Genomic DNA, 13118 nt, shown 5'->3' on the forward strand with positions numbered 1-13118 from the left:
CTCTCTCTATGCCTCTCCTCTCTGTGTAACTCTGACTTTCAAATAAATAAATCTTTATAATAAAAATAAATGAATAAAATATTGGGGGAAAAATCCATCAACAACAAAACCTGAAAAAAATTTGCCGAGGCGGAACCCAGGCTGAGGCGGGCACCTGTCTTCCCCTTCCACCCGTGAGCCAGGCCGTCTGCTTGTTTGCTTCTTCATTTAGCGCCACCTCCCTCCCCTGGGCTCCCGCCAGCCCCACGCCCGAGCCCGCAGCCCCTCTGGGGGTGAGGACAGGATGTCTTCCTGAAGTCCCCTTGCTTTGAGGACAAGTTCCTGGCAAGGGTCTCCCCGGCGGGGCATTCTAAGAAACATGGTTTCCAAAGGCGGGGCCTGTGTCCTAAAGTGGCGCCTCCCTCCGCCTCTGGGAGCCCCCTCCCCTGCCCCGTGTCAGCTGTGGGGAAGGCAGGTAGCTGACCGAAGGACCGGGAGGCGTTACTAACGTCCCTTCTTAAATGCTGGCAAGGCCAGATCACGGCTCCTGCTGCTGCCTCCCAAAACCTCGTTCAGACTCAATCAGGCTGCAGCCTTGCTCCCAGGGCCCCTGGCAAGCAGCAGGGGGGCACAGCCGGTTCAAGGGCCCGGTGCCACAGGACAGACAGCTACGGACCTCCACAGCTTCCCCCTCTCAGCAGGAACCGGCATTCTGCCCCTGAGAGTTCCCTGGCCCCTTGGCCCGCCCTAGATTCAGGAAAGCCATTTGACCATTTGACCCTCCTGTAGGGACCCTGTGGTGTGAGGCCAGGGGACGGACGAGGCTGCATCCTGACTGGCCCCCAGCAGGAAGCCCCCCTACCCCGGTTTCTACTCCCCAGCCCCAAGGGTGGAGGCGGCAGGAGTCAGGGTTCCCCCTGCCCGCAGCCCCACCCTGGAAAGGTCCCCAGACCCCAGGCTTACCATCGTGGATGAGCAGGTGTGGCCGTAGGCCTCGCTCTTTCAGGATCCGGCAGGCAGCCGGCGCCGGGGCGGTCACCTCGTCCTCGGAGATGTCGAACCCCAGCCGCCGCAGCAGCCGCACGAGCTCTCCGCGGGACTTCTGTGACTCGTTGGTGCAGAACCTCACCTTCAGCTGGGACCGCTTCAGTCTGGGGGAAGAGGCAGTGTCAGCCAGTGGGAGGCGTGGCCTCCTTGAAGGGGGTCCAGAGAAGGACCCCTCCCCAAAGACAGGTCCCAGAGTAGTCGGTCACCAGGGTCCCTGGGACGGCCCTGACCCACAGGCGTGTTCAGACTGGAGTTTCTGAGCCAGACCAGGACCCCACAGCCCCCTCCTCGTTACAGGCCTCCTTAAGGGTCTTCACCTGGGCCTCTTTGCCTGGGCTTCTCCTCTCGGGAAGGCTGCTCTGCCCACCCTGCCTCGGGGACACGTGCTCCTTCACCTGGGACGTGAGACTTCCACATGGACGGCATCCCTTCCAGCTGGGACACACCCCTTTCCACCTGGGGCACACGCCCTCGAGTAGAACACGCCGCTCCCACCTTATCGATTCCACCCCAGCCCACCACACCGTCCGGCCTGGCCTGGCTAGAGGCCGTCTCCGAGCAGCCGTAACTACTTCTCTGTAGCTTTCCACACACTCAGCACTGCCCTCTGCATCTGAGCCAGGTATGTCCAGGCCTTACTTTGCAAATACCTTTCCCAAAAAGTCAAAGAGAAAGGGACCCACTACAGTTTGTCTTCTCATCACTGCCAGTGGAGCAAGGCTTGCCAGCATCACTGGGGACACAGGACTGCAAGAGGGACATCTGGTTCGTGACCTGCACGAACCCAGCACTGAGCTAGCAGGAACCAGAGACTCCTTCAAGCTGGTGCCCAGGGGGCCTCCTGCAGCCTGGCTGCACTGGGACAAGCGCTCAGAATGCACAGCTCCAAGCAGGTCCCTAGGGAGGCTCCCTGCGACATAACTGCCACCCACAAATGACCACTAAGTGCCCAGCACCAGGCCTGGGGTGGAGGTGGAGCCTGGGGAAGGGCAGTTTGCAGCAGGGAAGAGAGGTACAACGGCGGGGACGGGGGCCACTGCGGGGCGGGGGTGGGACAGGTGGGACAGGAGGCCAGAGCAGGTCTTGCTGGAGAAGCAGCTCTGGAGCTGGGACCCTCAGGATGAGAAGACGCCAGCTGGGTATGCCAGGAGATGAGGGAAAGTGATCCAGGTGAGAGGGCCTGGGGCCTGAGGGCAGCCAGGCGCGTGCGTCTGCCCAGGGAGAGGAGGCAGAGAGCCCAGGGAGGGGCCAGCAAGGGGACGAGGCTGCACAAGCATGGGTGGCTGGGTGATGGCCAAGACCAGGCCCCTGGCCCAGGTCACACAGTCCTCCCTCAACAAGCCCCGCCCTAACCAGGCAGCAGTGGTACCTGGCATCTGCGAGGAGCCGCAGTGTGGAATCAGGGGAGATAAGGCAGGCTGCAAGCCCGGAGGCCCTAAACACATCCTTTTCTCCAGTCTTCAAAGACAGGAGCAGATGTTTGCATTCTTCACTTGGCCCAGGCAAAGAGAGAGAGACAGAGAGAGGGATGGAGGAGAGAGGGGACGGGGAGGGCACTCCCGTCCACTAGTTTACCCCCCAGATACCTGCAAAGGCTGGGGTGGGCCAGGTCACAGTCAGGAGCTGGGAATGCAATCCAGGTCTCCCATGTGGGCAGCAGGAACCCAATTACCTGGCCACCACCTGCTGCCTCCCAGGGAGACCTTAGCAGGAAGCTGGAATCGGGGGCCAGAGCCAGGAGCGGAACACAGACACTCCGCTGTGGAATGCGGGGTGTCTACCACCAGGCTGACCGCCCACGCGCACCCACTCTGTTAAGCTACTTGCTATACTCTACGAAGTACAGTACAGAATGTGGTTTATAAGCATACTCAGGTATTTGTTCTCACAGAAGCAGTCTCGGTTATAGGGCTCCACAAGTGACACACGGCTTAGACCCAGGCACTCAGAACCGTGGCCCGAGTCCAACTCCATTGCAGCAGGTGAGCCCCAACCGAAACTCCATCCCACCTCCAGCCCCGTGAGACCAGGCATTTCCCACTCTGCAGGAAGCCCCACGAGTCCAGGGCTTCCGTTCCTCCCCGAGGCTCGGGCTGCAGGGGCATGGGCTGACTTCTGGGCCCACACGGGGCCTAGAACAGGAAGTCAGAGCTCCCTGGGCCATCTTGTGCCTGTGTGGGGCCCAAGAGAAGACCCCCTAAAGAGGGAGCCCACTGGAGTCTTGCAGGACGGAAGAGCAATTGGCAGCAAAGGGCAGGCCAAGCGGAGGGAAGAGCGGCCCACCATCGTGGGCAGGCAGGTGCACTGCCCCAGCCACTCATGATGGTAGGAGCACCCGCAGCTTGGTGTGTGTGCGAGGTGGAGCTGGCTGAGGGGGCTGGGGTGGAGGACCACTGAGAGGGCGGCCATGAGCCAGGCACTCTGCCCCGCTACTGGACTGCAAGTGAGGCTCACGTCTGACCCTCACTGGCGGCAACAGCACTGGGAGAAGGTGGCAGGTCTCGGTCCAGTGTCCCCTCCTCTGACCATGCTGTGTGGCGTCCCTCTGGCCTGACTCTATCCATCACGTACTGTTTTTCTTTGTAACACCAATACTGCCAATCATCCGGCTGACGCGCGCGCACGTGTGTGTGTGTGTGTGTGTGTGGCCCTTCTGTGAACTTGTGTGTTCCATGAGTCCAGGGATGGGCTCCATTCAGTTCACCGTGCCTCCCCGGTGTGGCTCACAGGGCGTGGGACACAGCAGGCCCCCAGGCAGTGTTTGCTGACTGATGGCAGGGTCTGGACGAACTCACCTGCTGCTTCCCTGAAGGTGTTGGAGCCGGCAGTCGCTTACAAACTCGCCAGAAACAGACGGGTTTCGGTGGTGAAAACCCACCTTCCCACACTGCACTGAGCCACCAGACGCCGGGACCCTGGAGCTGGCAGGTGCGATTCAGGAAGAAATCTGATCTACCGACAGCGGAGTGAACAGAGACCACGGGGCTGGCAATGTCTTCTCCAACGGCCCAGGTGATTCATTCCTTTCTTAGTATTTGTCTTTCCTAATCAGAGGTTTATGGATTATCAATTACACTTAGTGGTTAATTGCCCTTCATAAAGATAGCTTTTTTATTTTTAAATTAGGCAGTTAATATATTGTAACTAATAGCGTCACCTTGTACATCACGGATAGATCTTCATCGACTGGCGCCGGGAACGTGTGATTCGCACCTAAGTTAATGGAGCAGTTGAGTGAAGAAGTGGGGGGGGTCCTGTGGGACTAATTACTGCTAATGAATGATGATGTGACCTTCTCAGAACAGTGAGCAATCAGTGTGACAGCGAGATGACAGAGCCTCACATCTGTTATCCAAACCCAACTTCACACAGGGATGAGAAAGGAGTAAACAACCCAACTCGCCCGGCGACACCGAAGCCACCAGGCCCCCTTGAAACACGATGGAAGTTCATCTGAAATAAACACTGTACAAAGTCAAAATGGGGCACACGTTTGGCCAGTGGTTAACACGCTGCTTGGGACGCCCCCGTCGGAATGCCTGCGTTCATGTATTGGCTCCACTCTCTTCCAGCTTCCTGTGAACACACACATGGGTGACAGCTCGAGTAATCAGGCCCCTGTCACCCCCGGAGAGACCCAGACTGAGTTCCTGGCTTCTGGCTTTGGCCTGGCCCAGCCCCAGTTTGGGGGCATTTAGGGAGTAAACCAGCAAATGGGAAATCCCGCACTCTTCTCTATTTCTATCTTTGTCCTTCTTTCAAATAAATAAAATAATACATTAAAGAATACTCAGCCATAATAATAAATAAATAAAATCAAAATACCAGTTTTACAAATGGAACCTGTTCCCAAGAAAATCTAGTGGGAGGTCGGGCGCTGTGGCGCTGTGGGTTAAGCAGCCGCTTAGAACACCCACATCCCATGCTGCAGTGCCCGGTGAGTCCTGGCTGCTCCACTTCCTGCCCGGTTTCTAGCTAACGCGCCTGGGAGGCAGCATAGGATGCCTCAAGGACTGGAGTCCCTGCCACCCACGTGGGAGACCTAGCTGGAGTTCCTGGCTTCTGGCTGAGGGTCATGAAACAGTGGATGACTTCCAAATAAACATTTTTTCAAAAAGATTCTATTTGTTTGAAAGGCAGAGTTACAGAGAGAGAAAGAGATCTTCCATCTGCTGGTTCACCCAAAGCCAGGAGCCAGAAACTCCATCCGGGTCTCCCACGTGGGTAGCAGGGCCCCACGCAGTTGAGCCATTTTCTCCTGCTTTCCCAGGTGCAGTAACAGAGCTGGATCAGAAGTGGAGCAGCCAGAACTCAACCAGTGCCCACGCGGAATGCTGGCATTGCAGGTGGCGACTTAACCCACCTGCCACAACACCAGACCCTCAAATAAAACTTCTTTTAAATCTCAGGGGAAACATTGGGGTCAGTGGCCTCCTGTGAGTCCTGTCCTTTCACATCCCCTAACCTCACCCCTTCCACACATCACCATGGGCCCTGTCAGACCACCAGTGACAAGTCCCAGCATATAGCCGTAGTCTTCAAACAGTAAAAGATTACAGCGGTGCCTGGAGTCTGGCCCTGGGGAGACACTGTCCCCCCATCACATCCACAGTCAGTGTCCCTGACCTGACCTTGGCAAGAAAGTGGCTTACTGCCCCTCACATGTCCCTGGGGCCAGGTGCCCGACTCATGGGAGGTGCTCACTAAGAACAAGCTGACTGAGAACCGTCGTCCCCGCTCGCCAGACAACGGGACCCAGGTGATGCGGCCTGTGAGCAGCCAAGCCTGCGGGCCCTGAGCTGTCCCCAGTGGCACGGGCAGTGCTCGCTCTCCCAGCACGTGGGCCTCTCTGCCCCAGGACCCCTAAGGCCAGGGAGGAGTGTGCCCGAGGCTGAGGCACTGATGCAGCCATAGCTCTAACCTCAGTGGGGAGGGGGCTGGAGGTGGAGATGGGGCTGTGAGAAAGAAGGTAACGAGAGTCACATGATGCCATGCTTAGGAGAAGAGATTCCAAAAAGAGATAGGTGACCCTGCCCCACCCCGCCTGGGGGCCCACAAACGGGAGGTTCTGAGAGCGCCGCTGCCCACCGGCCAGGGAGAGGCCCCACCAGACTCCGTCACTCCTCCATCCTGACCCCGGACCCCAGCCTCCAGAACCGCAGCCCAGCGTTGCCTGCAGGACCTGCTGCTTATGGCACAGATTTGGCCTTGGGAGACCACAAACACAAGAATTCAGAGTGTTGGGCAGAGAGCTGCCCAGGGTCCCCGCAAAGGGGAACCAGCTCTGGGAGGGGCCGTGTTATCCCTGCCCCCCAACACCCAAGAGCCCCCCGGGAGGGAGGGGCCTTGTGCCCCGGGGAGCCTGGGGGGAGGGAAGTCTTCCTGGATCTTTGAACTGACCTTTACCTCATCCCAGCGGGCAGGGCAGGACGAGCCTGAGTGACAGCGTCGCCTGGTACAATTACCAGGCATCCGATGAGCCGGCCCCTTACAAATCACCTCGGACTTCCCACATCTGCCGGCTGTCGGCATCTGCCAGGGGCGCTCACCCGAAAATAATGAAAGCCCTCGCATTATTGTTCCGTGGCAGGTAGAGTGTTGGGACAATTATTGGACATCCCGAGCGACCTTGGGACAGCTCAGCAGCCTGCCCTCGCCAGCCAGCTTGTCCGGTGAACCTCCTCCAGGCAAAGAGCGGCACCAGGTCCCGCCCGCCGGGTCCCCTGCCTTCCAGGCCTCAGGAATCTGTCCCCTGTGCCCCAGAGGCCCTCTCATCACCCCATCCTAGAGTCAATTCCCACTCACTCCCCAAAGCTGGGTCCCTCTGCCTCCCCCCCCCTCCCCTGGGCGTGGCCTCTTTCCTCTGCCTGCTCCACCTGCCCAGGGCTCCTGGAAGAGCTGGGGCTGTGTCTCATTCAGCACTTTGGCCATGCCTGGGGCTCCAACACCAGGCATCCCAGGAGTAGCTGAACCAAGGAGAGCACCCGGGGCACTCCAGTGAATGGCCCGCCCACATTCCCAGGGCCCACCTGGGCATCTCCTGGGTCGCATATAGGACTGTGAGTGGGCAGCACCCAGGCCAGCGGCTCAGAAGCCAGCAGAGTGCCCAGAGGGGCTGCAGGGCCACAGGGGAGCCTTGGGCACAGAGTCATCCAAGGGCTCAGAAAGGCAGGTCTCAGGCCGGATGTCCTCCCTGGGCCATGGCAACGCTCCAACCTGGGACAAGGTGCTCAAGGGTCCCCAGGGGCCCCACCCAGCAGGAAGTGGCTGGGACCTTCCTGCTTCAGGTTCGCCTGCATTCTTCCTAGCACTCTAACCAAAGTGCACTGGGCACAGCGGCTCAGGGCCCAGCGTGGCGGATGCTTTGCCGGGAGAACATGGGACTGACCTGACTTCCAGAGCTGAGACCCACCTACAGAGGCGGGGACTCCCCCAGGAGGAAGGAAGTGGGGTGCTGGCTCCCCATGTTGGCTTCCAGCTCCCGAAGCCCCCAGCCTAGTCCTGCCTGCAGGGCTGCCCCTCGGACCCCACCTTCTGACCCCTGAAATGGGAACCAGTGGGGAGAAGTAGAAACTTGGAGCCTCCGTCTCCTCGCAGAGGGCAGAGGACGGCAACAAGCCTAGGGCTGGCTGTGAAACGAAGCCCCAGCAGCCCTGGCGGCTCCAAGGTATCGGCAGTGACGGGCACTCGGCAGTGCTGGCCAGCGGGAGGCCACTGGCTTCCTCCCTCTTAGAAAGCAAGAGCCTGAAAACACAGCTGCAGACCTGGAATCAGAACCGACGCTGGAGGGGCTCTGGCCCAGAGGGATGGGCGCTGGCTTCCCGGCCAGCATCCTGCACTTGCATCTGACCCAGGCACGGACAGCCAGACTCCTGCAGTCCTGAGCACCAGACCTGCTGAGATGCTGTGAAGAAGACACAGTCGAGGCTGGGCGCCGAGGGGACACTGTGAGCCCCTCGCACTCACAGGCATCACCACCAGACCCAGGGGAGCGGAAGGTGCGAGTCGTGGCCCCAGCCAGACCCGCTGAACTTCCCCCTCCCCACGACCCCCACAGCAGGCCCCCATCTGCACCCCCGACTTGAGACACCTCCCCACACGCCAACAGATACTGTTTTGTTAAATTTTTATTTGTTTTACTTAACTCAAAAGAGAGACCAGAGAAGAAACAAGAGAGAGCTCCCATTGCCTGGTTCATTCCTGAAATCCCCGCAGCGGCCTGGGCTGGGCCAGGCCAAAGCCAGGAGCCCAGGACTCCACCCAGGTCTCCCACATCAGTGGTGGGGACCCAAGCGTCTGCTGCCTCCCAGGGCAGCAGAGAGGGGAGAGGAGCAGGGACTCAAACCCAGGCACTCTGACAATCGAAGGTGGACATCCAAAGTGGTGTCAACCACTCCTCCCCCACGGGACACTGTGGGGCAGCGGCACACACCCTGTGTCGTCAGAGTCCAAGGACCAGAGAGGAGAGAAGCAGGGACGCAGTGGGCTTCAGTCCAGGCCAGCTGACTGTGACCCCAGGGGACTGAGGTCAAGTGCACACGGGCAAGCCCGTCAGGGCCCTTCCCCCTGCCTGTGCCCTCCTCACCTGCCCAGCAGAACACCACCCACCCGGTGCTCCCTCTGGCGCGGCACAGCCCCAGCTCAGACCACAGGGAGCACCGATTCCACGGGAATTAACAAACACTTTGAGAATCAAGCGCGCCAAGCTGCAAGCCTGGGGAGACCTTGGAAATCACCCAACCTAAGGAGCTCATTTCAGAGAGAGGCAGACAGCCCAGGGTAACACGGGCCAACGTAGGGCAGGCTGGGGGGAACCCTGGTCCTTTCAACCCCTCCCCAGCTCTAGACACTTGGCCAGAACAGGCTGGGGCCAAGTGGAGGGCCCCAGGGTACAGGCCAGGCTTTGCAGAGGTAAAGTGGAAGCCGGGCTGGGGCGCAGACCGCCTCCTCCCTGTGTGACCCGCACGCATCACCTGGCCTCTCCAGCTGTTTCCTCGTCTGTAAAGCGAGGCACTGACAGTAGCTTCTGGACAGGGTTCATTAAAAAGTAAGGGAAGCACCTGTGAGCACTGGCCAGCCGGTAGTGACGATGCCAAACCCAGGGCTGGGGGCTGGCACCCTGGGCAGGCAGGCAGGCAGACACTGTGCTGGGGAGCCAGGTGCCCAGAGAAGCAGACACAGCAGGAGGGGCCCAGAGGGGAAAACCCAGCCAGCAAGGGAGCCTGGGGACGGTGCCCGCAGTGTACCGAGCCTGGCAGGCATCCTGCACAGCCAGGAGGGAGCCCAACGCACTCACAGCAGTCACACCATGTCCACACTGACCCCTGCGACACTCCGGAGGGAGGTCTATATCGCGATTACAGATGAGGTCATGCGGGTTGGAGGGGCTGGGCTAGGACGAGCACCCTCTCCTGTTGGCCTGCCGTGCCAGCTCCCTACTAGCGCACACCTGCGGAGGCAGCAAGTGATGGCTCCAGTGCTCGGGTCCCTCCCTCCCTTGTGGGAGACCCGGATGGAGTTCCAGGATCCTGGCTTCATCCTGGCCCAGCCCTGACTGACTGCTGGGCCGTGACAGGGATCCGGCCTTTGCCTTCTGTGTCCTGCACTGGCAGGACAAGGAGGCCACAGATTCCTTCCGACACTGAAAATACGGACATTACAAGACAGAAAACCACGGCCAGGAGGAGAGCACTGGCTCTGGAGGCAGCACGGTTCACCTCCTACAGAAACGTCACACACACCCCTGTCCAAGGTCCAGGGTGAGTCAGGAAAGCTTCAACAAATCCCAAAGGTGCCCGCCCCACAATGTCCCCAGCAGGGCCCGCCCCCCGCTGTGGGAGGGGGGAGGGCAGGGTGAAGGGAGCCCACTCTCTGCTGCTTCTGGGGACCCATGGGGACCCGAGGGCTGGACGGTGACAGAGCAACCAAGCACAGGGGAGGAAGAAGCCCAGCGTGGGAGGCCCAGGCAGACTCCAGACAGAAGGTTCCCTGGTCCTGGTCCCTCGAAGCTCTAAGACCTTAGAGCTGGGAGGCACCTGCGCTTTCACAGGCTCCCCTTGCAGGGTGGGCTGTGGGCCCAGCTCGGCAGCACCAGGGCAATAGGGACGGACCTGCGTGGGAATAGCTTTATGAGGCTGCCCAGGGCCCAGGCCGAACCTGCTTCCTTCCGCCGGCTCCAAAAAGGCCTGGCCAGCCTGGGCTGGGCCCAGCAGATGTGCTTTAGTGGCCCAGGACAGGATGCAGTAAATGCCCACCCGCCTTTCACATGCAGATGCTTCCGGGCCATCGGCAGCTTTGTGCAGGCCCCTTGCTGTGCGTGCGCTGTGGCAGCCCTGCCTCTGAATGGCTCCCCCTGGGGAGCCCAATCTGCCCAAGAATGGGCTCCAATAAAGGACCTGTTGGGGGGACCCAGGCCAGCGACAGATGTGACCACGAAGGCCAGCAAGTCTGAGAGCCAAGTCTGAGAGCCGCAAGTGGGCCCCACTCAGACAGGACCATAGAGCAGCTCCAGGAAGGAGCAGGGCAGCCTGGGGACCTGGAGCCAACTGCCTGGGAATGACACAAAGCGTGTGGCCCCAGTCCCTGCATCTGCATTCACTCCCCAGCACCTCCCAACCCCAGCTCACTCCTCACCGGACTTGCAAGGCCTTGCCCCCCACACCTGGGCCCCCACCTCCCAGGCAGGCTCCATCTCCGTGCGTCACAGGCAAGCGCGGTTCAGTGCCCACCTCCCTGCTGCAGCATCAGCTCCACCAGCGCACGGCTTCCAGCACGGCACAGGCACGCAGCCGCAGGACTGAATGGATGCGTGCATATTTTTTATTTATTTATCTGAAAGGCAGAGTCACAGAGACAGAGGGAGAGGAGATGTTCCATCTGCCGGTTCATTGCCCAAATGGTCACACTGGTTGGGGGTGGGTCAGGCCAAAGCCAGGAGCCAGGAGCTTCTTCTGGGTCTCCCACATGGGTGTAGAGGTCCAAGCACTAGGGCCACCCTCTGCTGCTTTCCCAGGCCATTAACAGGGAGCTGGCTCGGAACTGGAGCAGCCGGGTCTCGAACTGGCACTCATGTGGGATGCTGATTTGCAGGCAGGGATCTATCCACTATGCCACACACCAGCCCCTAATGAATGCATCTCAAGTGAGGGTTTCTCACTTTTTGTGCCTCTGCGGGTTCCTGAATCACTCTGAGCCTCTCTGACAGCCCCTCCCACGGGGAGCAGTGCACAGGTAGGCTGGGCAGGTGAGGTGGCAGACAGTGCCTGCCTAGGGAGTGACCAGCCTCCCTCAGTGAACGGTGACCACCACCACTGCGGTCTGCACTATTTTAAAAAGTTGAGTTTACACTGCCCTGTGCTTTCTGTCCCCACCTGAGAACCTCTGGGAAAATCTGAGGACACCTGTCCCCACAGAAAATTCCAGAAGGGTGGGGGGTCACGAGTGGCTTCCTCCTAGGCTCACAGAAGATGCTCCTAAGCAGTCAGAGGGCCGGGGAGGCTCTGCTCCCCCCAGGACCCCAAGTCACCCCCCCAACTCACACTTGTCCCCCGCAGGGCTGGTCTCACCCCAGGAACCTCCTTTGTGTTCCAGCAGGACTTCAAAGAGAGCTGTGCACATCAAGGAGATAAAGGTGCGAAGAACTCGAAGAACTCGCCACCCCCATGCCCACCCCCACGACTCCCCGCAGCCCCCACGGGCTCCCCTAGCTGCAAAGTCACAGCTGCGCGCCCAGCGCCATTCACCTTGGCAAACAGGGCCTGCTCGGCCACTGGGAGAGGAAAATGAGCTGTCCCAGGGCTAGCACTCTCTGTGGAACACCCCAACACCAGGCACCCCGCCCTGGGGGATGCGTTTCCTACCCACACTCACCACTCAGCTGGGCCTGAGTGAAGGGCGGCAGCTGGGAGCCAGCGGGCACCACTGCGTGGGCTCGGCCACGCAGGGACAGCCCCATCAGGGGGGCTGTGTGGCACTGGCCTCCCACACTGCCCACTGAGCCCCACCAGGGCCCAGGCTCCGTGAGTGGGACGGACTTGTCCTGGCTGCTCCGTGCCCACCAGAGTGTGCAGGCTCAAGGCTAGAATCACTGGGCACAAAAGGCACCTCGTGGGTGAAGCACAGGGGTAGGGACTTGGTCCTGCGGCAAGCAGAGGCCAGCCGGGACCTCAGAGAAACCAGGCCGGGGGCTGGCTTTGTGGTGCAGCAAGTTAAGCCGCCGTTTGTGATGCCAGCACCCCTTACCAGAGTGCTGGCTTGAGTCCTGGCTGCTCCATTTCCGGTCCCCTGCTAAGGCACCTGGGGAGTCAGCAGAAGATGGCTCAAGTGCTTGGGTCCCTGCACCCAGGTTGGTGACCCAGATGCAGTTCCTGGCTCCTGGCTTTGGCCTGGCCCAGACCTGGCTGTTGTGGCTGCTGGGGGAGTGAACCAGTGGAAGAAGGATCTCTCTCTGCCTCTCCCTCTCTCGGTCACTCTGCCTTTTAAATAAATAAATAAATCTTACAAAAGAGACACCGGGCCGTCAGTTCCCTAGGCCAGCTGACGGCACAGTGGACGCACCCCCAGGAGGGGGGAGTGATGTCTCTCCGGAAGCAATCTCGGGTACTTCCTGGAAGGAAGCTTTGCCCCTTGTCAGCTGCATACCCAGCTGTGGTGTCTTTTAGGGTTGTTGCTATGTGGCTGTTCAATTAATACAATCCAGGAGTAACAGCCTACCACACCACACCTCTGCAGGAATCAGAGGACGCCACTACAGGGTAACCGAGCCCTCTGTCAGCCACCTGCACAGTTCTGTGTCGGGCTGGAAGCTTCGACTCAGTAGAAGCTGTCAGAGAGAGGCCATCGACCGGTTCCCATGCCCCCTTCTCCCTCCAGGGACTCCAATGACGGGTCTCGGTCAGGCCCCTGTGCCATCCCAGCAAGCCCTGGCCCTCTCTGAGCCTGCTGGTGGACAGGGGCAACAGGACCCTGCTGCTCAGGCCATGAGGGGGCCAGCATGAGACAATGAGACAGCAAGAGGCCACAGCAGACAGGAAGCGCCCGGCAGGTGGCAGGTGGGGAGGGACTGAGGCCCTGTCCCTGTCCTGGCCCTACTT

The 13118-nt window shown here is 60.1% G+C and overlaps 1 protein-coding gene across 2 annotated transcripts in view; it reads right to left on the reverse strand.

The window, feature by feature from the left end:
- LHPP (phospholysine phosphohistidine inorganic pyrophosphate phosphatase) overlaps positions 1-13118 on the reverse strand; it is a 119114-nt gene that overhangs the window by 102311 nt on the left and 3685 nt on the right. For both annotated transcript variants that reach the window (XM_062214235.1, XM_062214236.1), the window contains exon 2: positions 943-1130. In XM_062214235.1, coding sequence (XP_062070219.1) covers positions 943-1130 — 188 coding nt within the window. The remainder of the gene's footprint in view (positions 1-942; positions 1131-13118) is intronic.

Source organism: Lepus europaeus, chromosome 17, assembly GCF_033115175.1.
Source record: "Lepus europaeus isolate LE1 chromosome 17, mLepTim1.pri, whole genome shotgun sequence".
In the NCBI taxonomy this organism is placed as follows: domain Eukaryota; kingdom Metazoa; phylum Chordata; class Mammalia; order Lagomorpha; family Leporidae; genus Lepus; species Lepus europaeus.